This window comes from Apteryx mantelli, chromosome 5 (genome assembly GCF_036417845.1).
Source record: "Apteryx mantelli isolate bAptMan1 chromosome 5, bAptMan1.hap1, whole genome shotgun sequence".
In the NCBI taxonomy this organism is placed as follows: domain Eukaryota; kingdom Metazoa; phylum Chordata; class Aves; order Apterygiformes; family Apterygidae; genus Apteryx; species Apteryx mantelli.
The window spans coordinates 35,945,603-35,969,048 of record NC_089982.1 but is presented as its reverse complement, the minus strand read 5'-3'; the positions used below and the strand labels follow the sequence as shown (position 1 = coordinate 35,969,048).

The following is a 23,446-nucleotide window of genomic DNA, read 5'->3' as shown; positions in this document are numbered from 1 at the left end:
AAAAAAAGGACTGACATAACCATCTCTCTTTGAGAAGAAATGCTATTGTCTAGCTAGTGAATGTTGGGAGAAGGGAGAAGGGGGAAATGGCCTTACTGAAAATAAGCTAGCGATTTTGTACTGATATTCAGAAACAAACTCCTGAAAACAAGATTTTATTGGATGTTTATCTGGCTGGTTCCTAAGGTAACACAGCTAAAGAGCAGCCTCTTATCTTGAGAGTGAGCAAGAGACTGTGTGAAAAGAATCTACACTGCAACTCTTAAGAAAAGGGTTTGTTTCATAGAAGGGTTTGGCAGCCCCATAGCTGTCATATCACAATGTCTGATTGACATAAACTCAATGAAAGTGTTCTTAAAAGGTTTCATTATAAGACGACATAATATATCAAAAGGTGTTGGCTATTTGTGATTCAATATGCAATCCAAAACTCCCCACCACGAGACAACAATCTCCGTGCATGTTAAAACTCGTATGCCTTGGTGCGGGTGGGGAGCAGAAAAATACACAGACAAAAATCTAGAAATTGTCACAGCTGCAGCAAGGCTGGAGACAAAACAAAAGGACAGAACTTCCTGGTCCACAGCCCCTCTGAAAAGGGCCCCCACGCAAAATATTAAAGCATGTAACATGCACAAAGTGTGCTTGAATCCTCATTTATACGAAACATTGAAATAAGAGGTTTTGTTTAACTTAGATAGTGAAGTTTCAGCAAACCAGCTAACATATTAGTGCAATGATCTTTCCTGCCAGTCTGGTAAATCTGAAGCATACATCCACAGCAGCTTTCCCAAGATACAGTGTTTTTAAATGGTAATTCAGACAAAACAAAAATGAAGTATGTACATCTATAAGTGGATAGTATACTGCTGTTCCTTTTAGAAAAACTGAGGGGGCTGTGTTCCCTGGAAAGAAAAGAAAAGAAAAGGGAAGAGGGGGGAAGGGGAGAGGGGGGAAGGGGAGAGGGGGGAAGGGGAGAGGGGGGAAGGGGAGAGGGGGGAAGGGGAGAGGGGGGAAGGGGGAGGGGAGAGGGGGGAGGGGAGAGGGGGGAGGGGAGAGGGGGGAGGGGGAGGGGGGAGGGGGAAGGGAGAGGGGGGAAGGGAGGGGGGGAAGGGAGGGGGGGAAGGGAGGGGGGGGAGGGGAGAGGGGGGAGAGGGGAGAGGGGGGAGAGGGGAGAGGGGAGAGGGGGGAGGGGGAGAGGGAGCAGAAAAAAAGCCACTTTAGCTCTTAGTGGCTGCATCCCCTGCCCTCCCTGCTCTGAGCACAGGGACTATTTACCTGCCTGCTTACACAGTGCTGCTGCTGTCGAGTACCTCGCTGTCTAGCCCACAGGGAGACAAGGAGATGGCAAAGCCCATTTTGTATGAACCATATGACTAAGTTATATTATGCCTGTTTCGATGGAGTTGCAAAATGAGGGCTAATGCTGTGCTTGCATAACAAAAGGATACACAAAAGAAATGCCTGCTTCACTAAAGCCACTCTCAAGCTGCTGAATCACTGAAGAGGTGGCAGCTGAAACAAAAACAAACTGCAAAATAAGCATAACCAGCAAGCAGCATTGCTACATACTACTCTGCCTTTTAAAGCTGTTAAAGCAGCTTCTCATATTAAAAAAAGCGATGACATCAGACAATATAAAAAGTTTTCAAGACACTGAAACTGAAGTCACTCATCATTTATGTAAAACTGCAAATTCACACCACTGCCAGAAATTACAGAGAAACTATTTCAGTTTCAGGCAGGCCATAGATGTAGTCTACAAATGCAACAGATTATAGATATAACTAGGCTGATGGGAATCGTTCAGCAGTCAGACAAAACGAGCAGCTATCTCCAAGACTTTTGCTGTGCTCAGGACATCACTATTTCCGTCCTCCCGTGCCATCTGATGGCTTTTTTAACATCAGTCTGCTCACTGAGAATTTGAACATCCTGAGATTTCATGAACTATGATTAGCTTCTTCACAACCTGGTCACCAAGACCCGGAAAGCAGTCACACTGCCACGCAGCACGGCTCTCAGCACCCTTCAGAAAGGCTTTGTTGATACTAAAGAACAAAGTCCAAAATGTAGCATGTATACACCAGCAAGCTGTATATAAGAACATCTTAGTGTTAGGAGACCCAATAAAGAAGAAAGCAAGAGGGAGAGAGAGAGAGAGAAAAAAAAAAAAAGATTATTTCCTCTGTCAATGGTAACTTGCATATTCCTGAAAAGTCATTTACTTTGGTGCCCCTATTTTTCCTCCAGGCTTTGAGTACCTCCACTATCTGGACTGTCAGAACTGTATCTTATATGCTCCTACAGCATCTAATGTGGGATCTAGTATGAAAATTATAAATCTTACTATCTTGAGCCCAAAAACACATCTGCTTTAACAAGCCATGTGCTCCCTCTCATACACACTTTTCCACCCTCAGTAGAGGTTTAAGGGGCAGGGTACACTCCATTTCCTCCAGTTGTAAAATCTGAAAGGCGTAGAAAGGGAAACAGGAGGAGGCAAGGTATATACACACATGGACATCATCATTTTAAGTAATGCTACCCCGCATCCTGCAGCATGACTCCACCCAGAACAACCATCAAACGTCATCAAGTTCTAGCATACGAATCCAGCTCACCAGCAGGCCCAAAGATCCTACAGGCTCAGATCCCAAAGATGATCTCTCCAGCAGAGGAACAAGACATTGGTTTTCACGATCTGAATGAAGAAGAGACACGATGCAGATTCTGCAGGGGACTTGCCAACCAAAAGGAAGAATGTGACCCAACTGTGAATACCCAGTACTGGGAGAGGTAAACCCCTGAAGAAAACAGTCTGTAAGCTCTGTAGATAACCTCTGGCCATAAGGCATTATACTGTAAGCAGAAAAGATCTCATGACAAGAGGCCAGTTAAGAAACAAATCCTTCCTTATCAGAAAATGATCTTCAAAAAGATTAATTATAACAAATACTGAGTCTAGGGAATACAAAGTGTTCAGCTTCTTTGGTTCATTCTGAGGGCAAGTGAAAACAGACATAAGGCAGACTACAGTGTTTTAGGACATGACTCGTATTCCACCTTTTTAAGAATCAGTCATCTTGATAAGGGTAACCCATACCATTCCATCAGAGGCGAGCCGCCATTACAGCCAGGACTTTGGGAAAGACTGAACAAGGAAGACCTCATATTGATAACTGCTCTGGCCTACTGGGAAGACAATGGAGAGTCTAATGAAAAACACCATCCTGATGGTTGCAGGTCAAGATAAGTGAAACTAGTTAGTCCCTGCTTGGAAATACTGGAATTACTGTAGTTAGCCTGAGCTTGTGAATTAAGACAAGTCAATATTCTCAAGTTCATTATTAGTTACCATCTTCCTTCCCTCTTCGGTAATAGGAAGTAGCTGCTTTACAATTCTTTCTGCTACGACTAGAGGAAACAGGCTCTGCAGTTGCAGGACCTGCAGGGAAGCTACCTCCTGGCAAAGCAGCAGCTCAGAAAAAAGAACGGTTAGTGACGTGAGCAGACAGGCATGTACCAAATCGGACAGGGGAGCAAGAAAGTCCAACATCTAACCTAGACATAAAAAGGTAACACCTCAGTCAGCACAGTCACAGGGGACACAACTTCTGGCAGGCGGAGATGGAAGTAAGGCACGCACAAGCCTTACAAAGATTCAGAGGACCAAAAAGCATTGGGAATTGAGTGCATGCAGGATATATACTCCAAACAGAGTGAAGCTTTCTGTGAAGAAAGCTAGTTTCAGGACCTGAAACTTCAGATGGACTCAAATATCAAGTCTTACGCTTAAGACACACCATGCCTGTACTTCTCAGAGAAGAGACATCAGTTAGCACAATTACCTTTTTTTGCATAGAGTAGGTTAGTTACACATCTTAAAAAGCCAAAAACTATGCTCAAAAGTAAAAATTTACAATGCAAAATAAAACAGAACTGGAAAGTCATCTTTAAATAGTACCTAAACAATATAAAACAAACTGAAGATTGAAAACAATTATAACTTAGACAACCAAAACCATGTGGCAAATTCTAGAATCAAACAACAATAGCAGCAAAAACTTCCCCTCATCCTTAACTGACTTACATCACTTCATGTCTGATATTGCATCTTTTGCACTATCCCTTATTCCACATTAATGAAAATACTTCTCTCTCCTTTTATGGACTCTAACTTACACTGTATATTTACTTGTTTAGATATATTTATTAGATACACCTATACACACACACACACATATCTAGTTTAGATATCACTATATCTATATATGGTTTGCATGTGTAAAGTGATAATATATTGATTGAATGTCAAATTATGCATCACCGGCTTTCAACTAAATGTAAAAGTGAAGATTGACTATTCTTCCACAGTTCAATAGCACTTTAAGAGCTATGCATAAACCCTTTCAATACAACCTGCAATATCAAGACCAACACCATTAACCCAAAAGTTTGGGGACTGTTTAGAAAAGCTAGTCAACTTCATAGTATCTGAAATCCTGAACTCTTCTTTGGAAACTATGTATTTTGAGTAACTAGAATTTTGTGTTTTGTACAGCATAGTAATCAAATTCTGTCTCTCTGCCAACCAGAAAGGCAGAAAGTAGTGTCAAAGCCACATCCTTCAGCAAAGAGCTATCAGGCCTCTTGCAAAAACAGATGTGGCAGATTTATTTACTTTTCAGACAAATGCAATAGAAAAAACAGAAGCCTGGGCAGGACCATGACATTAAACCAAGGGATTAACTTCAGTGCATTAGCTGCTTCACCCTAACACTCTGTGCAGCCCCATCTATGCTGTGATGTGACACTATAAGGTGCTTCTTGGAAACAACAGCATAGCTGTCTGTGTGGTTCAACTACAACCTGGGTAAAGGGAACTAATCAAGTTGGTGTATAATCTTCACCAAAAAACATGTTAAAAAACAAAGAACCAAATACCAGCACCCCACAACGCAAATCCAGCCACACGCACTACTTGGAGAAGCAAGAAAGAGTAGCAACACCAGTGCCTTAAGCAAATACTGCTGAGCACTTTGCAACACCACGCTACAGCTCACACTGCATTAAGTGTGTCTACACAAAACTTCAGGCTTCCTCTACTTTTAAAGTAGACATAGCACTAAGTATTCACACATGCAATTGGTCTATAGTATCTAACATGCTGTAAACTCGCACTTGAGCTTACTGAGCACTCAATTTCCTTTATAAGTAAATCTTAAATAAGTAATTCCTGACCTTTAATCTTGGTAGGCCCTGTCCTCTTCTACCCTTTTTTTTTTTTTTTTATGAAATTTGGCAATAAATTCCCATTCCCTCTTACTGCTATTATTATGGGCTACTTGCCACAACATGTCTGTATTTTTGTCCTCCTCTTCCCTTGCTCTTGGTTTGGTGGCTCATTTTCTGTACATTAACTCATTTTATTTCCTGGATTTCCATCATGGTGTTTTTCTCTACACACCCCTCCTCCTCTCCACTCTATGTCTTCCCCTCATCTACTGTCAGCAGATTCCTGATGCTTCTGGTGACACCTTTATATGACTAGCTTTCCTTACCAACACTGTCAACTGACTTCCTGCCAGCTTCTGTTCCCAGAGCATCTGCAGGGAGCAGCAACCTGCAACAGCTTCCAAAAAAGAAGAAACAGCAAAAATATTGCTAAGAAAGAAACAGAGAGGAGGAAAACACAAATTCTTTGGCCAAGAGAGATCAGTGATAACCCTTCCACAAATTTGCTAGGGTTTGAAGCAACTCTGAAGGAAGGAATGAAGGGCAGATTGTGGGTTCTAAATTCCTCAAATAATTTACGATTGTAGGGTAGATAACAGCTTTTGGGGAAGCAATGGTTAAGGATGGGAGAAGGCTGGAGGTTTGTTTGTTTGTTTTTTTCTGTTTAAATCCAAGTTGGGATTATGTTGTAGGCAACTTACAAACTATATATGCTCTGTATGGAGGGAAAAAAATGTTACATGACATGACCTAGTTGTTAAACCCAAGGCACAACATGACAAATATCAGTGTGTTTGTATTTTCTATTTTACAAATTTTTAATATTGGCAAATTCCTGAAACAGGTAACGTTGCTTATTTTCCAGTGTTTCAAATGATGGAAGAAATACCTCAAATGAAGATGCTAAAGAATGCCTATATGGATAACTGCATTTCATTTAGAGGACACTGCTTACCTTGAGAATGTCTGGCTACGGTGACAATCTGAAATAGAAGGAATGCGCAAAGAACTGGGTGCATCTAACATGGAAACTCTTTTCACAGAGCCAGATGTAGCTTTGAGGGAAAGAATGAGCACTTTAAGAATGTACTGCTGGTGACACCATACCACCACCAGTCCCAAAAGGATCTGCCAAAAAATGCCAGAGGAATGCTCTCCTTGCAGACGCAGTAACAACTTGAACCTCTGTCAGAGTAAAGTGGACTTTGACAGTGGTTTCAGCGGACCATGAAGAGGGCAGATAGCTGTACAACATTAATTCTCTAGCTTGTGGGCATGCATATATGGTCACTGAAAGAAAGCAAGAGAGGAAAAAGAATGAATGCAACTGTTTTGGTTAGCATCAGACTGAGATTACCACTGCTGTTCCGCCTCAAAGAAGATAAATACCCATACCAGTGGAGAGTACCACAAGGGAGGAGCCCAACTTATTATCGTAACTATCACTTTCTATCTGAGTCATTAAACTAGCTTGTGCTAAGTATCCTTAGATGAAAGGGATTTTCAAACAGTGTACATATAGGACATGGTACTCTATCAGGCAGAAGACATGATTTGCCCATTCTGGAATACTCAGAGTTTGAATCCTGTGCCTGCATAGACTACCCTGTAACTTGGTGATTGAAAGAAACAAACAAACAAACAAACAACAAACAAACCTACTTTCCACCATAAAGCTCATGTAAAAATAAAATGTGTTTATTTTTAGTATTTGGCTCCAGATGGAAGTGTGAAGGTAAAAATATCCTCGGAAACAAGGTTGAAAAGAGTTTAGGGTGCAATGTAATCTTAGAACAGCAAATCTGGGACTGCAGCAAGAATCACCCCTGCCATGGGGGCAGTAAGAGCCAACCACCACTCAACCTTTTCTACCCTCCTACAGCAGTAGGAGGCAACACAGGGCATATGTCTGATCCAAACAGAGCTTTCAAAGAAAACCTAGCATCAGGCAGATGCACACTTACAGATACGAGAACCAACAGCTTAGCAGGGCTTCAGAATGGCACGTGTGAAACATCCAGTTACACCGTATGCATTGTACATCTTTAACCACTGACATGACAACTGAGCAATGAGGGCTTTGCGAGACCTTCCAGATCTGTGGTAGAGCGCTTGCTCTCCAGGCTTCTTTCACCACTCTGCCCATGCAGTCCCCTCCTTCTAGTGACAGCCTGGAGGTGAGGGTGTATTTGCCTTCATTTGGTGCTCCATATCGGAAGCTGTAGCTCCTTTTTGTTTTTAAAGGTGGGACAATGAAAGGGTGTTCATCACAAAAAACCTCTGCCAGGAAACATCATGGTGACAACAACTATCACTCAAGAAAAAACAACCTCCTCCTTTCCTGAAGATCAATACCACAAAAGGTATTCTTGCTGGCCCATCACGCATTTTTGCTTAAAGCAAACTACTTTTATAAACCAACCTGGGAATAGCTGACATATCTGGACCTCCAACGCAATGTCGTCCTTCCTGCCACCCCCAGGAAACAATGCAAGCAACTCTATTGCAAAGAAGTCACCATCACCTTGTTGACTACATAACTCCATAGTGGTTGATCTCTTACAAGTAATGCCCATGTATTATACACATCAGCAGAAACCTGAGAAACCGGATTCTCTGGTATTTCTATCTTCCCTAGGCTCAGTATGGTATTTACAGTAGCTCAGTGAAAACCTGCAATTCCAATTTACAGAGGATACTGAGACTTCAAGATTTGCTTTTGCTCCAGTTTGGCACAAAATGCAAAACACTATGAAACACTGCACAAACAGAAATGACTGTTCTCCACCCAGTTCTGGGACAGTCCAATTTATGAGAGTAGCCTGAGACCAAAGCAGAGTTCAACAGCCAATGCTACATTTCCTGGAGCTGTGAGAGCTACCATAAGTACCTGGTGACAAGTCAGCCAGCACCTTTCCCCTGTCCACAACACCCCCTGATGCATAAGAACTGCAGAAGTCCACCAAGTATATTCTCCAGTGCTGACACCTACCTCTGCCATTAATACAGTGGGACTGGTTTTGTTTGTTTATTAAGGCTCTCTGAATCATGAGAACTATAAGGGGGAAAAGAAGCCCAATTTGAGGTGAAAAAGAGAGAACAAAAAACTATATACCATTCACAGGCTATTCTGTCAAGGTCCAGGCTTGTTACAGAGGTAGCTCTTAAGCAAACTTCTCAGGCTGGGTGAGCGGAAGAAAGAAACTGCTTTTGACAAATAACCTAGATGCTCATACCAATTCACTTGTTTTTTTGCAAACAGAACTGTTAAAGTACTGTTTCCAGCTGAGCAGAAAACCTCAGGCCATCAAAGTTTCCAAAACAGCAACACAGTATAATTTTCCATGAAAATAAACAAATAAAAAAATGCCATGTTGCTTCAAACACCTGAGGTTCTTGAATCCTCTGGCTAAAACCAACACTTCTTTCTTTATTCTGTGAAGTGACATTACCAATGTCCTGCTAACCATATGTTCCCTAATTGGCTAGGCCTCCTTTTATAATTATTCCAGTTTTATATCACTCACAGTGCTTGTTTTTCACCCGTGTGTCTTTTTTTGTGTGTGTGTCAAATACAGCTTCTTGTTAATCCTGCCCACTACTAGTGGGCACCTACTTCTGCCAAAGGGAACTACTCAGGAATAAGAAGAATAGTGCACAGGAAGATAAGGAAAGAATAATTTTAGCCTTCTACTGAAATAACCACATATATGGAAAATACCTACCAGTCTGTAATTCTTTCAATACATATGAATAAAATCTTGTTATAGCTGAAAAGTACTCTAATCATTACTTAATTACTTGTGTATGTATATAGAAATATAAACCCATTTTATGGCTATCTGTATATTTTCATGCATTGAATACATCTACGCATATATTTTACATACATGCTGCATCAACAGAACAGGCTACACAAAATGCCATTATGGAAAATATTGTAACAAATCTTTTCTCCAGACTTGCTCCTTCCATCTTCTTGGCACTGAAGGTTGGAAAACTTTGTCTTGATATGTTAAAGTTTGTATGAATAGCAAAACAAAGAATTCAATTCAAGTTCAACTTTTGATTTAAAGAAAGAAAAAAGTAGATATGCTCAGCTCTTTGTGCATCAGCCCTGGGTATGTATTAAAGAGATGGTACTAAGCTCGTAATGTCAATTTTTGCTGAACTGCAGTCATGGTCAATAACTGAACATGTACAAAGTCTACTGAAAGTGACATATTGCACTTTAATGGGAAAACAGGCATTTAATATGTTAATAACAACATAGATTAACAACTATAATATTCTTAGATAACAACATCTAGCCCACACTTATTAAAGTATTTATCCAAAACCAAAATTTGTCCCTAAATTTTAATGGCCCTGCATCTACTTGAGGTATTACGGTGCGGTGTATCTGTCAAGCAGGTAGATGGACAGTGTAGCTTCACACTGTCTTGAAATAAAACTAGGGTAACACATTATACAGAAAATAATTTACATACTCATTGTAAATAAAAGCACTTAAAAATTTATAACTGTTTACAGTAAAACACACCAGGTTTCTACAGAAAAAAACATTTTTTCCCTACAAAACCAGCCACATTCAAGTAGTGTCAAAGCCACATCACAACACGTAAGCACATACCATTTTGTAGCAGAAGAAAACAAACACAATTATATTCGATTTAAAAAGTCACTCACTGCCACCAAACTAAGAGGGGGAATGTATTTCACATGCATTACCATATTGCTGGAAAATCATCATCTAATATTCAGTGTTACTTACTGATTTGTTGTCCAGTCTGCAAGATCTCCACTGTCCATAATAAGGTGATTTCTGTCTAGGAGCCCAGGAGGGCTGCTAGAGAACGCTGGCGTAGGAGAGTGGGAAGAAAGTGAATCCATGCTGCCAGTCAGCATGTCCTCTTTGGGAGAGCTGAGACTGTCAGCTAGGAAAGATAGCACAGGTCAGAAAGATACTATAAAATTCTTCTTATGAGCTGAAAAATCTACTTTGGTAACAATGCCCTGAAATACATCCATGGAGAAATCTTACTCTCTTATCTTCACAGGATATTTTGGAGGACATTCAATCACCCAGCATTTCCCCGAAAGGTGCCATAGCACAGTTTCTGCCCATTATTATCACCAGGCTATCTACATGAAACAATGAATTCCCAGCCCCCTTTTCAACGTGCGCTTTGTAGTGATGAAATGCTCTGTTTTGGGGGGTTGCTTTTAGGTAAATACATCACTTCAGACAACAAAAGAGTTTAGGCCCTTTACGTAAGCTGTTGTGCTTCTCTTTAAAATCACAGTCTCTAAAAATAATTTAATACACTCTCCAGGAAATGATTGCTCTCAAAGAATCATAAGCACAATTCTATCAAATGTGAAACACTGAAATTTAGAAAGGTCAGAATAAGCAGGAGATCTGTAAAAGCAGACCATTAAACAACATGTGATACCCAAGAGTGTTCCTTTTATTACACCTTTTTTAGGGTGTTACTTTTAACTGAACTCATTGTATTCTGGTCTGCTATTTGCTTATATGGGCTGCTGTTAAATTATCGCCCAAGTGGCAACACATTCAGAAATGATTGCTTAAGAAAACCTTAAAGGATCACCCTCCTATCTCATGAGCAACAAGAAAGAAAGTTACAAATACGTCACAGTACTCACTGCAAACTGCTGACACGTCTAGCCAAGCAGCACATTCCTCACTGAAAAGCTAACCTTCACCCACGTAGCTTTTCCTTTTTAAATTTTTATTTAAACATCAGTACATTGTATAAATTCTAAAGGAGGTGTATAAAATGAGGACAATTACATACATTAAAGTGTCCAGCATAACTGAGTCCACAGTCTCAAATAGGGCCCATGGCTGTTTTCAAAATATTAATATTTAATAGTAATACGGGTCATTTAAAGCCAGCCTTTACAAGACTCCCTGCCTCCTTTCATTTCCTCCTCTGTCTATTGTACTCGCCCTAGCACATGTCTACATGGCCCACAGGACTGGTAAATAACATCACATAAGTTTCTCTACAGCGGTTGAGATACTGTTGACCCCACAGCCTTGGTTTAAAAAAAAAAAAAAAAAAAAAAATCAGTTCCTTCAGGACCAGGACCAAAAGCTTTGGAGAAAAATGAACATCTAAATCCTACCATGACTTCACAATTATTCGATCAAAAGCCATGAAACTATCATGCTAGTTTGAAAATCCATCTCCTCTATACACAATCCCATACAGGAAGAAGTCCTATGTAATGTTATTTTCTAGTTCTAAATGAATTAGAATCTCTGCACAGAACAACTGAGTTTAACTCTGCTTCATCAATCTGAGCAGCACTGTTGCAGTGATTTTTTTTTAAAATAAATTAAAAAAGAAGAACAATCACATGTGGACAATGAAAAGCCATGTTCAGGGGATAACACCATTCCTGCAACTTTATTCCTACCTCAGCCAGTTCAATTCCTTCTACTGAAAAAGCAGAACGCTAACAAAGCCGTCACCTGCTTCCCCAGCCATCTCATCCTCACCCCCTCCCAGTAACTCTGAGAGAACAACTTCCCTAGACAGTAAAATGACATACAACTAAAAACACTCAGATGATAAAAGTGATCATCTGAAAATTTCTCCCTAAAGTAGCTACTAATTTAAGACTCTAAATTAGCCTGTAGTAACAAAGTATGATTAGCTCTGAGGAGGAGACTGTTAACCTCAAAAAAAATGAGTCATTCACATTCCAGCCTAATCCTGCTCACCTCACACAGCAGCTCCACTACCCCTTCTCTGCACAACCCTGCCTTGATGCTGCCGTTCAAATTTACATGACATGACATGAGAACTGTAGGAGTGTCAGGTAAAAACTAATTCATTACATCTCATTTGCAGACGTATGTGTCACAATGATAAACATCTGAGAGATTAGACAGCAATACTGCAATTTTACTTCATTAAGAAACCAAATTCCTCAAAACTAAATAGACTAAGTTCTTTTACCTGAGCAAAGCCTCTTTTCAAAATAGTAGTATGAATGCAACCCAGATCACCAAACTTCATACACCGTATTAGAATGCTGTGCTTACCTCGGCTATTCACCTAACATTACTAAACACCAGCAGAAAGGAGTATTAACCTATACTTTAATATTTATGCATACGACCAGCTCACCAAACCTCCCTACAGAAAGCCGAGGTGTCTCCGGTGAATCGTTCCACCAAGCGCACAGAGCAAGGAAGGAATACTAAGTACTTCACTCACCCCCAGTTGGTTCTGTGCTCGAGGAAGAGACTGCAATTTACAGGCAAATGCATTTGACATTACCATAAATGAAACTCAGTGTTAAATCTTTCCTCAGAGTTGACCTGTTCCTTCCTGAGTCAGTGTTTTCACTCGGTCAATACTGTGTTGCATTCTTAAGAGTAATATCTTTATTTGCAGACAAAGAGTTAAAGTATTTAAACAGAAAAATGCCTGCTAAATTCTATGGAATTAAGCGAACACCTTCTAAAAACATGTTCAAAGACATTGTAGATTTCAGACCTTTTGAATTAACTGTGTCTGTAAAGCAAAACAATCCCTTTATTCAGGAAAAAAACTACTTTGTATAAATGTAAAAACAGGTGACTAGTGACCACCTAACACATTTTTATGATTAAAAACAATATATGCACAAACACTAAATCTTCCAAGCACAGTGTTATTGCTTTAATTCCAATAGTACAAATATTTCATCCTGAGTGTCGGTGACAAAAGTTCTACGGACTTTAGAGATTAAGATTCCTGATACAAGTTTTATGTCCTGTCATAATGTGCCTCTCTTAAATCCTGGTATCAATGGCCATCGGCCTTCATCAGCTTTCATCAAGATGTGGCACCATAACAATTAAAAGGAAAGATTAACATAACAAGGCATTTTTTCTATGAAAAATAAATTTCCATTAAAATAAAAAAGGTATTTCCCCCATGTATTAACAGGATAACTAAAGATCAGACATCTTGGAACACAAGAAAAAAAGGCATGTCATTTTAACACTACTCAGTGTCTTTTCAAAAAAATTAATAATTTTCTTTTACTGATATGATGCATTTTCCACTGCTACAAGCAGGGGAAAATAGGGGAGGACTAGCTTGTTTTTTTCCTGTTCTAAATTATTTTTAGAGGCACAAAATCTAGGGCCAGAGGGAGCTGTCACATAATCTCATCTGAACTTCTGTACTTTGCAGAGGCCGTAAAATTGTATGTAGTTATCTCTCTATTAGGCCCAGTAACCTGCACTTGATTAATGCCTACCTTGTGTTGGGCAAAAGCTTATCTTCCAAAGAGGAATCTGGTCTTTGTTTGAAGATATCAGGAGATGATAAAGGTAATGGAGAATCAATAGGCTGTTTATTAACACAGTCACTGATCAAAGCATATACCTTCAGTTTGATAGGCTTTATCTTCCAGGCAGGATCCACACTAAATATCTTGCTAGTATTTGCAGTATCTCTCATATGAGGAATTTGTGCTATGTGAAAGTATTTAAACAACCTATCTTTCTATCTTCTTTGTAATATACGAGTTGAACATTAAAGCTCTCACTGTAGGGCATTTTGCAGTTTTGGAATCATGCACCTCTTCTGTAAACCTTTTCCAGTTCTCCAGTGTTCTTTCTAAAGAGCATACATCAACACTAAATTCATCATTTTTTTTTATCGTGGCCTCACCAGTGCCATGTTCAGAGTTAAATTCCACTACTTACTCCTACTCATCAGTCCCATTTGTACATCCAAGGCGTGCACTTTTTTGCTGCAGCATTACATTAATAGTTCATGATGAGTTGATTGCTCATTGTGACTAATAGACTTAGCAGAGTCACAGTTTCTAAGGACGCAGTTCTCTCTTTTGTAGTTATCGGCTGCATTTTTCCTCCAAGATCTGTAAATTTATTTCTTAATACAGTCAAATTTATTTTATTTGAAGAGGTGTAGCTTAGCACATGACCATAACTCCCATGTCATTACCACTGCCATCATTTGCAACTCCTCCTATCTTTGTCTCAAACATAAATATATCCTCAAGGATTTGTATTTACCTCCAAAACAAAGATGAAAGATGGGGGAGCATGAGACGTAGTACCAAGCCCTGTCAAACCCGTTAAACCCAAATTTAAACCTCCTGTTCAGTGATGCTTCCTCCACTGACATCTGCAAATCTTTCAGCTAGCTCCTAATCCATTTAAAGTGTGCTATACTAACATATGATAGTGGTAACATCTCTATTCTCCCTTAGAGCATCCCAGGGCAGTTAAGTAAAAAACATTACAAAATTCTAAGTATATTAAAAACATGTAGCAATTTTTTATGTACCAAAGCTATTATCTGAAAGACTTAAATCAAGTTGACACAAACAATTCATCATAAAACCATGGCTTCCATTATTTATATTGCTATTCTTTACTAATTAGATGCCATAACAAATTTTCTAGGTTAACTGGCCACCATTTAACCAGATCATCCAGAAAGGCTTTCTAAACACTTTTATTGCATTAGCATTCTTCCATTTTCTTGGAAGTTCTTCAGAACGCTGCAAGCTGTTTTAAAAGTTAACACTGCCAGGCCATACAACCCCAAGACCAGACAACTCTTTTAGGACAAGCTAGATGACTTCATGTTATTCAACATATTCACCTTCCAACAGGCCTACCTGTGAAGATTTCTGCTTGATCCTGCTGATTATAAATCCCACATCAGTCTTCTAAGTTAAGTCCTCTTTAACAGTTCTTCAAAACTTGTAACTTATATCGACTGCTAGCTATTTCCTCTTTTTTTTTCCCCCCTACTCTGTCACTATATGTTGCTTCATGGAGCCAGTAAAGATCCTAAGTTGCTGGAGATTAAAGTCTTTAAAGCTTTGCCATGGCTGGTTTGTCTAGTGTGTGTTAAGCACACTGCTGGAATTGAATCAGGTTCATGGTTTCCATTTTACCTCAGAATTCATGAGTTCCCTAACACTGATGGTCTAATGTTTTTACTGTTTTTCTCCTCTCACTTGTGTTTACCTCCAACTTTGTTTTACAATGAGCAGCGCTGTCAGGTTTCCCACTTTTATGAGTGGCTGCACTGCCACGTTGGACTGACAGCTCCTTTCTAAGAGGTGCTGCAGAAACTTCCTGCTCTACTTTTCTACCATTTGCATTCCACTGCATTCTTACACCATAAAACAGGGAAGATATGATTTCTTTTAAAGTTCCTATCATTTTTTGAGTGTATTCTTTGGTGGTCTCAGGGTCTTCATCTTCTCTCCCAAAATTTCAGTCTCCCTCCATTTACTCTCCCATTACATTCATATCTTTGGGTACTAAACAGTGCCAGAACAGATGAAGGACATGAGAGTTCTCAGTACAAAAGCAATAGTCTATATGATGTTTTCTCATAAACTTCCATCAAGCCTCCAGCCATTAACTCCTCACCTTTTCTTTTCTATATCTGTGGGAAGCCTCTGAGTTCTTTGGGCCTTCAGCTTGTCCTTCTTTCTAGAGTTGCCAGTAAGCTGCTTCTACAATTTACCTCCTCATCCTACATGAACAGGTACAAGGATCCAATTTTAATCTCCAGAGAGTTAAAACTTGTTTCATATTCTCACCACCTTCTGCATACTGACTTTTTAAATTTTTTGTCTGCTCAAATCCTTGTAAACTGTCATCTAAATTATTTTTTTGGTTCACTGCTCTAATCACAACACTCATTCAACCTTCTAGCTTTCACTGTGCCTTCACAACACATTCTTGTGCTTTGTCTTTATGGACATGCATAATTTAGACAAACCCTACCTAGAAAATATAACAGCTTAGGTTGATCCTCACCATTCACTGGTTGGATCCAGCTGGTACTACTTACCATTCAGTTTCCAACCCAAACATTATTTTTTCTCTTCATGTCCCCCTTTCACATAATGAAAAATCCTTACGAGATAAGGAAGTACTTACATAGACTAAGACTTACCTCGTTTAGGTTCTCTCTAACAAATACACAACTTTCAATTCTTTTTTCCCTTTTGTCTGGATAAGCTTCTAAGTAAAAGCTCTCAGACCCTCCATACCAGATATCTGAACTTGGCTTCCACCTAACTGAACACAATATACCTCCCAGTTGCCTTTTTTTTCTTTTTTCAACTGGCTAGTCTAAGAATACTTTGTTGCTGGCATCCAAAGTTGAAAGTAACCAAAATACTTTGGCAGTGTCAATAATCAAATCCTTACTCTATTCTAAGAATTCTAAACAAGAAAAACCATTTGTAATAAAACCTAAGAAAAACAGAGAGCTAACACTGTTAATTGCTTGCCTGAGTGACAGAGTTTTCTTCAAACTTCAGCTTGAGTAAACTAAAGCATTACATACTTTACTATTAAAAGAAAGTCCAAACTTAAGCATCGACATTGCAACCAGTATCTACAGTTTAAGGGTAGCCAGAAGATGAATGCAGTTTATGAAAGTGACTGTTTCTGAAGTAAATGGAGACTAAAATATCCTACTGAGATAAAAAAATGCAAGCAGAACAGAACTACCATACATGCTCTGAGATATAACTTATTTCACTCTGCCATTGTTATATAGGTCTAACTGCAGACAAGAGCTGACAGCAAGAATTATTGAGGAGGGGAGACTAAAGATGCTGCAAAATCCCTATTGCCACCTTTAAGTCTGATATTTTCTCAGTCATGATATGGGGAAGCAGCTGCACTGCTGTGCAGCCACTCATCCTCCCTCATCAGCATCACAGCTGCATCCAGCTCTGAGTTAACAAACATTCATTCACCATAAATAGCTAACTTTCCTCAACAATACAGAAGTTTAGCCAAGTAGAAAGTAGCTTTGCTCTTGTGTTAATTTGCAGGGATGTGCTATGTTTTCATTTTAACAGAAATCTCATTGCTTAGGGAGAGAAAAGAAATAGAAATATACTCAGTTCCATGTACTAGAGCTTCAGCATCCATAGAAAACAAGCATGAGAAACATGGCAGACTAGCTGTCTCACAAAGCCAATACAAACCAAAAGTCATCCCACAATACGAAGTACCAATCACTTAACAAAGTCAAAGGCAGCTAAACAGCACTATATTATGACAAAGAACCCTATAGAAGCTATTCTATGAATTCCTATATGAATTAAATTATTGATAGGAGGGAGCCAGCTAGGTTACAATGTCAACAGAAGTCAGAACAAATTATTTGGTAGTGGGAACAAGAACATTCACATCAGATCCATAACAGAAATCAAAAGGCAATTTATTTTGAAGCAAGACATCTAAACTAAGAGGGAAAGAAAACAGTTAACCTACCTACTTGCCCAACCCTAAAGAAAAGATGCCATTAGCTCATGCTAGCAAAATGTTTACACCTTTCTGTGCGTACAAAAGCAACATCACTCCAGAAATGATTCACCCATTCCTGGGAAAAGCCAGAAGTAACTAGTGGAGAAAGCTTTATATGATAGCCAGAGTTATCAGACGACTCTGATCTGATGCTAAAAGGGCTGCACTGGGAATGGCCTCTCTCCAGATGCAGGGCTGCATCCTTTGTTCACTGTTACAGAACATCACCATCCTGTGGTAATCATGCCAAGCACCAGGTGAATTCAGATATTCTCCTACTCCTTCATATCTTTAAAGTTTTCTGAATAAAGTAAGTCAAGCCACCTATTTGTAAGTAAATTAAGAAACTGTGTACTTTTATTTAGTACACCACTGAATCTGGTCAACAGAATTGTTTACTACTCACCTCCAGCCTACAGAAATTGTGCTATTTAACCAAATCAGCTTCCAAATTAAAGCTAAATCACATCAAAACAGGCTAATAATGATCTATCATTTGGGAAAAAAAATCATAGCAAATGCTAAAATTAAAAAAGAGAATTATTTCAATTTTCCTGAAAAATGAGTGTTTGAAGGTCAGATTCCTGTAAACAGTTAGAAAAATAGCTTTATATTACTGCATTTCATTATCCAAGAGTATCCATTATCTTCACTGTGTAGCAAATCCTATACCATTGCAGTACTGCCTTAGTATGCAGCTAGAATACAAGAAAAATGCTATTAGCTCTTACATAAATTTAGACATCAATACAGACTCACATACCCTAAAACCAATGTAGTTTTCATTCAGAAAATGGACAGCAGATGACCCACATATCCATCAGCTTAATGCTACCTTTCAAAACACATGTACTAAGAATTAGATCTCCATGCCAGCTACTTCCTTTTGCTCTCGGACAAAATAATTAACACAACTATTATAGTTGACTACACTTTTTTTCCTAGATAAAAAGCAACTTTGATATATTTTTCAATTATGTGCATGTACAAGCATGTGTATCTTATGCACAGGGTAGCTTGCTTGTAGAAAGACTGTTTTTCCCAACTACATAATGATTCAGAAATGTTAGAAAAAGGAGGAAGCTGCAGTAGACAGAATTTGCCTCAAGACTGGCTGATGCAACTCAAGAATTGTAGCCAGAAAGATGGGTGTTTGAGTTGGGGCTGGGAAAGAGAAAGATATGTATGCATCCGCAAGTTACTGAGGGGCGAGTGAGATTCTGGGGTCATTACCCTACCCTCCTCCTCTATGATACTTTCTTGCTCATTTTTAAAATGCAAAATTCAATTTTAAAAATACATATTTCTAGACATACATTGAATTTGTAATAGCAAGCAATTATCTAAGGTATACCTGTTTCATTTCAGATTCTTTCTCAAAATTCAGGAATAACCTTGTTCAGATTACTCCTTTCCTTTAACAAAATCCCAGAGATGCATAGATCTGCAGGTAAGCCTTTCACTGAGCAAGCTAAAACTAAAATGCTTAAAGAATTGCAATTTCTTCCTCAAGCTGTGGAAAAACAGCTCAAGACAGAGTCACAGATATGATGTTGGGGAGGGGGCTAGTTAATACCACATAATTAAGTTTTGAAACACAACAGAGGTCAGATATGAGCACGCAGAGGAGTTTCTCTTTTCATTTGTGTGAAATGAAATTTGTATTATTAATAATAATATTATAAGAGCAGTATCTAAACTCAAAGACTACTCAGTTTTTACCAGATCCTACTTGGCAGGAAGCCACATACGACCTCCAGCTTTACCAGGCTGGCCAAATGCCACACATTAACTTCACGGCTGAAAACTGCTGTAACGAACTGCAACTACTTCAAGATAGATGGATTGTCCCAGTTTTCTGGTAGCATCAAATGCCTTGGGTTTCTGAAGGTCCAGGTAACCTTTAGCTATGGTCCAGTCCCATATCAAAACCTACCAACAGAACAGCCCTAGTCTAATGAATGACAATGAGAACTATGAAAACCCAAAGTAATCCAGAAAAGGTAGTTTAATACTATGACCAGTACAAAAACTTCTCTGATTCAGTAGTGCTTCTTCCATAGCATCAAAAATTCCAAAGTCCATGAAAATATTTTTCTGTGTTTCCTTTTCTTTCTCTGTTCTGTTGTGTCAGCAATTCAGCCACTCATCAGCTGGGAGATGTCTCTGTGAGAGTCCTTCTAGCCTGCAAAGGTAAGGTGTTCAAAAATTCTTCTCCCCTGCTGCCAAACTGAGACCATATTGTGCTGTTGTCTACACTTTTTGCTTTTTAGCTTACTTCCCTTGCAATTACTTCCCACGATCTTTTAAAAGGAGAAACTTCTTTACCACTAATTCCACAACCTGTGGTGGTATTCAGATAACGACAAAGACTAACTGCCCCAGAACTAACTGCTCTCACAGTGTGTACTTGTCAGGTCTCTCATATGAATACTCCAAAGCATTTTCAGCATGCTGATGACACTTGGCTGTGCCTCCTTCCTCATTTTGTTCACCTCAGAGAACACAAAAGTCTCTCTCTCGCCTTCTGTGACAGCAGTGACTGAGAGAGGGATGAAGCAGGATACCTATGTATCACTTGAGAGAAGACTGAAAACAAGCTAAGGGAGGCTGTGCAGCACATAGGCTGCACCAAGCAGTGCTAATAGCAGGGGAGGGAGAGGAAGCTAAAGCATTCATCTCATCATCAGTGAATTTGCACGCATGTTACAGAACAATAGAAACTCACTTGCTCAGTGGGATAACCAAACTTGCCAGGCATCATGCATCTTCTTCGCTTGCAGATTTCCACTAACATGGTCTCTGAGGCTAATTTGCTTGGCTCTAGTCAAGTCATCTTAGATTAGACTGCAATTCTAACCATGCTGGTCCCATCACTCTCACTTCTCCATGCTAGCCCCGTAAATACTCCTTCAATCTCCCTGTTGGTTCAGCAAGTTGCAGGTACTTGCAGGTGGCAAGGAAGGAAGTGACAGTGATGATCTGGTTCACTTCGCACCATCAAGTATAAGTGCAGCTTTCAAAAGAGGAAAACGGAAGATAACTGGGAAAGAGAAGAGCAAATAGGACAAAGATCTGATGCAGAAGCTAATGGAAGAACAACAATACATTTTTTTCTGACTGAATGGGAAGGACTGACGCACAGTGGGAGCAAAACAGGAAGAGGAGTAATATTCTCTACCTCTCATATCAGCCTTTCAGAAAGTTCACCCCTTCCCCTGCAAGATTCTTCTCTCCTATCCTTGTCACCTGTGAAAGCAACCCCACATGAGGAAACATCTTGTTCAGTGAAATACAGACTCTCAACCATAGCAAACTGGTTTAAACTAGAAAGAGTTGAACTGCTTCAAGTCTTTATTCTACTTACGCTCTTCTGTGCTATGTGAGAGCATTTATTTTCAACCAACAGAGGCTGGACACGGCACAGCTGGCATGTAGCATGGATACGTCAGTGACTTCCATGCTTTGCATTAATAGCTTTTAGCATGCCAAATTGGCCTTCTTACAGTATTATGTGCCCTTGCGTGTCTGTGTGCAGAAGGTGGAGAAGTAAAGAGATGAAGGTATATTACAGGAGATCAGAGATTTTTAATAATGACTGCTCTCAAAGGAAGACTGACCCTTTCCTAAGCTCTCCATTCTTTCTTTAAATTCAGAGTTTAGTTCTGTTCTATCCATATTCCCTTTCCCTACACTTCTGGTTCCCACTGCGTGCACACGTGTGCACATGAGGATGTGTTTATTTTGAACATTTCTACAGGCTGTATATTCCATATACCGAAAGCAGAGAAGCATTTGCTATGGTACTGGCTAAGGCAATTCTTAAGACTACCACAAAGATCTGACACACATCCTTTGAAAAGAAGCAGAAGTTAAAAGATGTTTACTACATTATGACAGCTAAATTTGTTCTCAGATAACCATGCAGCAGGTAGACTGTAGCAAGTAGATTATACAGAAGTATAACAATGGACAGACAATGCATATTGCATATACAAAGCACAGGCCAAAATAATGCCCTACCTCCAAGGAAACAGGCATCTTCTGTTGAACCAAAGCTTTCTAGGCAGAAGTTGATTTTCTAGATAGGAAACCGGGACCTTATACATGACCTCTATCACCTAAGATAAAGTTTCACCTTTACTTTTACCTTGAGCAGTAGCTCAAAAAGACTTTTACTGTGTAGCAGTCATCCTACTCAGAGTCACGAGGTAGAAAAAGCTGTATCACAGCCTGCAGAACTGCAGGAGCCATTCTTGCAGCAAGGTGCAATATGAACTATCTTAAACTCTACATGGCAAACAGCAATCATTCTGATCTTCCTCTCTCAACTAATATCGGTGCACCTACTTGGTAACAGCATAACTGTGTCCTCCTCAGCTGTTAACAATAGCTTTGTAAGCAAGTGTTGCAAGCCCTTATGGCTTTTTGATATGCCTATGTAGTTGCTTTTCTTTCCATTTCCCCTAGTGTGTGCCAGGTTACAGAAACACTTCCAAACAGCAGATTCAGAAATAGAAAGAGTTCAAGGCCAGGTTTCACACCTGCAACCTTGCAGCTCTGGGCTCCTCCAGCCCTAAAGATCAGTCTCATTATTATAAATCCAAGGCTTCCTCTAACATCCAGGTTTTATGTTCAGTAATTCCAAATTAAGTTTATGTTTTTTACTTACTTGTTTGGGGCAGGAAGGGATAGGAGGAGGGGGAGGAAATAAAGCATGGGAGCTATATAACCATTACATGTACCACATTTTATTTCCATGAGATGATTTAATAATATGAATGCCACACTAGTTATAGAAAATCCACTTATCACCCAATTTAAGACACTGTATCATCCCAGTCGCCACAAAAATTAAAAGGAGCTCCTCCTATTTAACACAAACATACCATTCATACTTCAGTTTCCATAGATACATAAAAGGGTAATACAGTTCTGGCTTAGAGGATCGGTTAATGTTAGCACAAAGTTTCAAAGAGTTAAGCAGCAATTCTAATTTATTTTTTTTAATAGAATTCTACATGGTATTCTGTTTTCTAAAACATTATAATTTTCAGTTTATAGCAGCAGCAGAAAGGTATCACAAACAGTCCATATACCTCCTGAGTTCCTGAGTGGGGTGATGAGAGACAAAACATCTTAAAAACAAAACAAAACAAGTTACTCCTCCCCAACACGATACAAGTATGCTGTGCACATGTATGTGCCAATGACAAATTTTGACTTCTAAAGAGTGCTCAAAGAGAACGAGGAATCAGCAAAGCATTGTGGCTTAGGACATGTATATTTGGGTTTGTTTAGAAAACACATTGTACTGCTGTTGGATGACTTGCCATGCAAGACCCATTTCTTGACTCTAGGTGTGATTTATGCAATTCTCATGCCTACTGTCTGCTCATCTTGGATGGACTGCATTATATTGCCTACCTTACAGAGGACCTTTCCTGCTATGTTGTTCTAGCAGCCCTGCAAAATAGTCTAATAATCTGTAAGTCTCAGGCACAGAAAAACATGAAGCAAAACAAAAGACAGTTTTGCTACAAGATGAGAAAATTATATAAAAAATTAAAATAAAACCAGAAGGGAGCACATATACCTCTGTGTTGCCCTCTAGAAGAAATATAAACAGAGCTCTCTTCTGATATGTACTGACTGTCCAAATAGAAAATAAAGACCCAATGACATTTTTAGAAGAAAAGGATAAACATCTCCTTGTTCTAGCCAACAGTCTTTCTCTCTCAGGAGACAGAGAATGCAAACTTATTTGTATATAGCTGAGATTTGTATATAGCTGTGTAAGCCACAGGAGTTTCTGCATCTAATTCACTTTAAAGTTCATTCAGATAGTAGAAGAAA

The 23,446-nt window shown here is 39.3% G+C and overlaps 1 protein-coding gene across 6 annotated transcripts in view; it reads right to left on the bottom strand.

Annotated features, from left to right (window-relative positions):
* ARHGAP10 (Rho GTPase activating protein 10) overlaps positions 1 to 23,446 on the bottom strand; it is a 153,755-nt gene that overhangs the window by 15,349 nt on the left and 114,960 nt on the right. For 5 of the 6 annotated variants that reach the window (XR_001293905.2, XM_013951699.2, XM_013951700.2 and 2 more), the window contains one exon: positions 10,013 to 10,175. The exons of the other annotated variant lie outside the window; for it this stretch is intronic. Coding sequence is in view for 4 of the 5 variants with exons in the window: in XM_013951699.2 (XP_013807153.1) it covers positions 10,013 to 10,175 (163 nt within the window). In the remaining variant the exon portion in view is untranslated. The remainder of the gene's footprint in view (positions 1 to 10,012; positions 10,176 to 23,446) is intronic. 6 annotated transcript variants of the gene reach the window in all.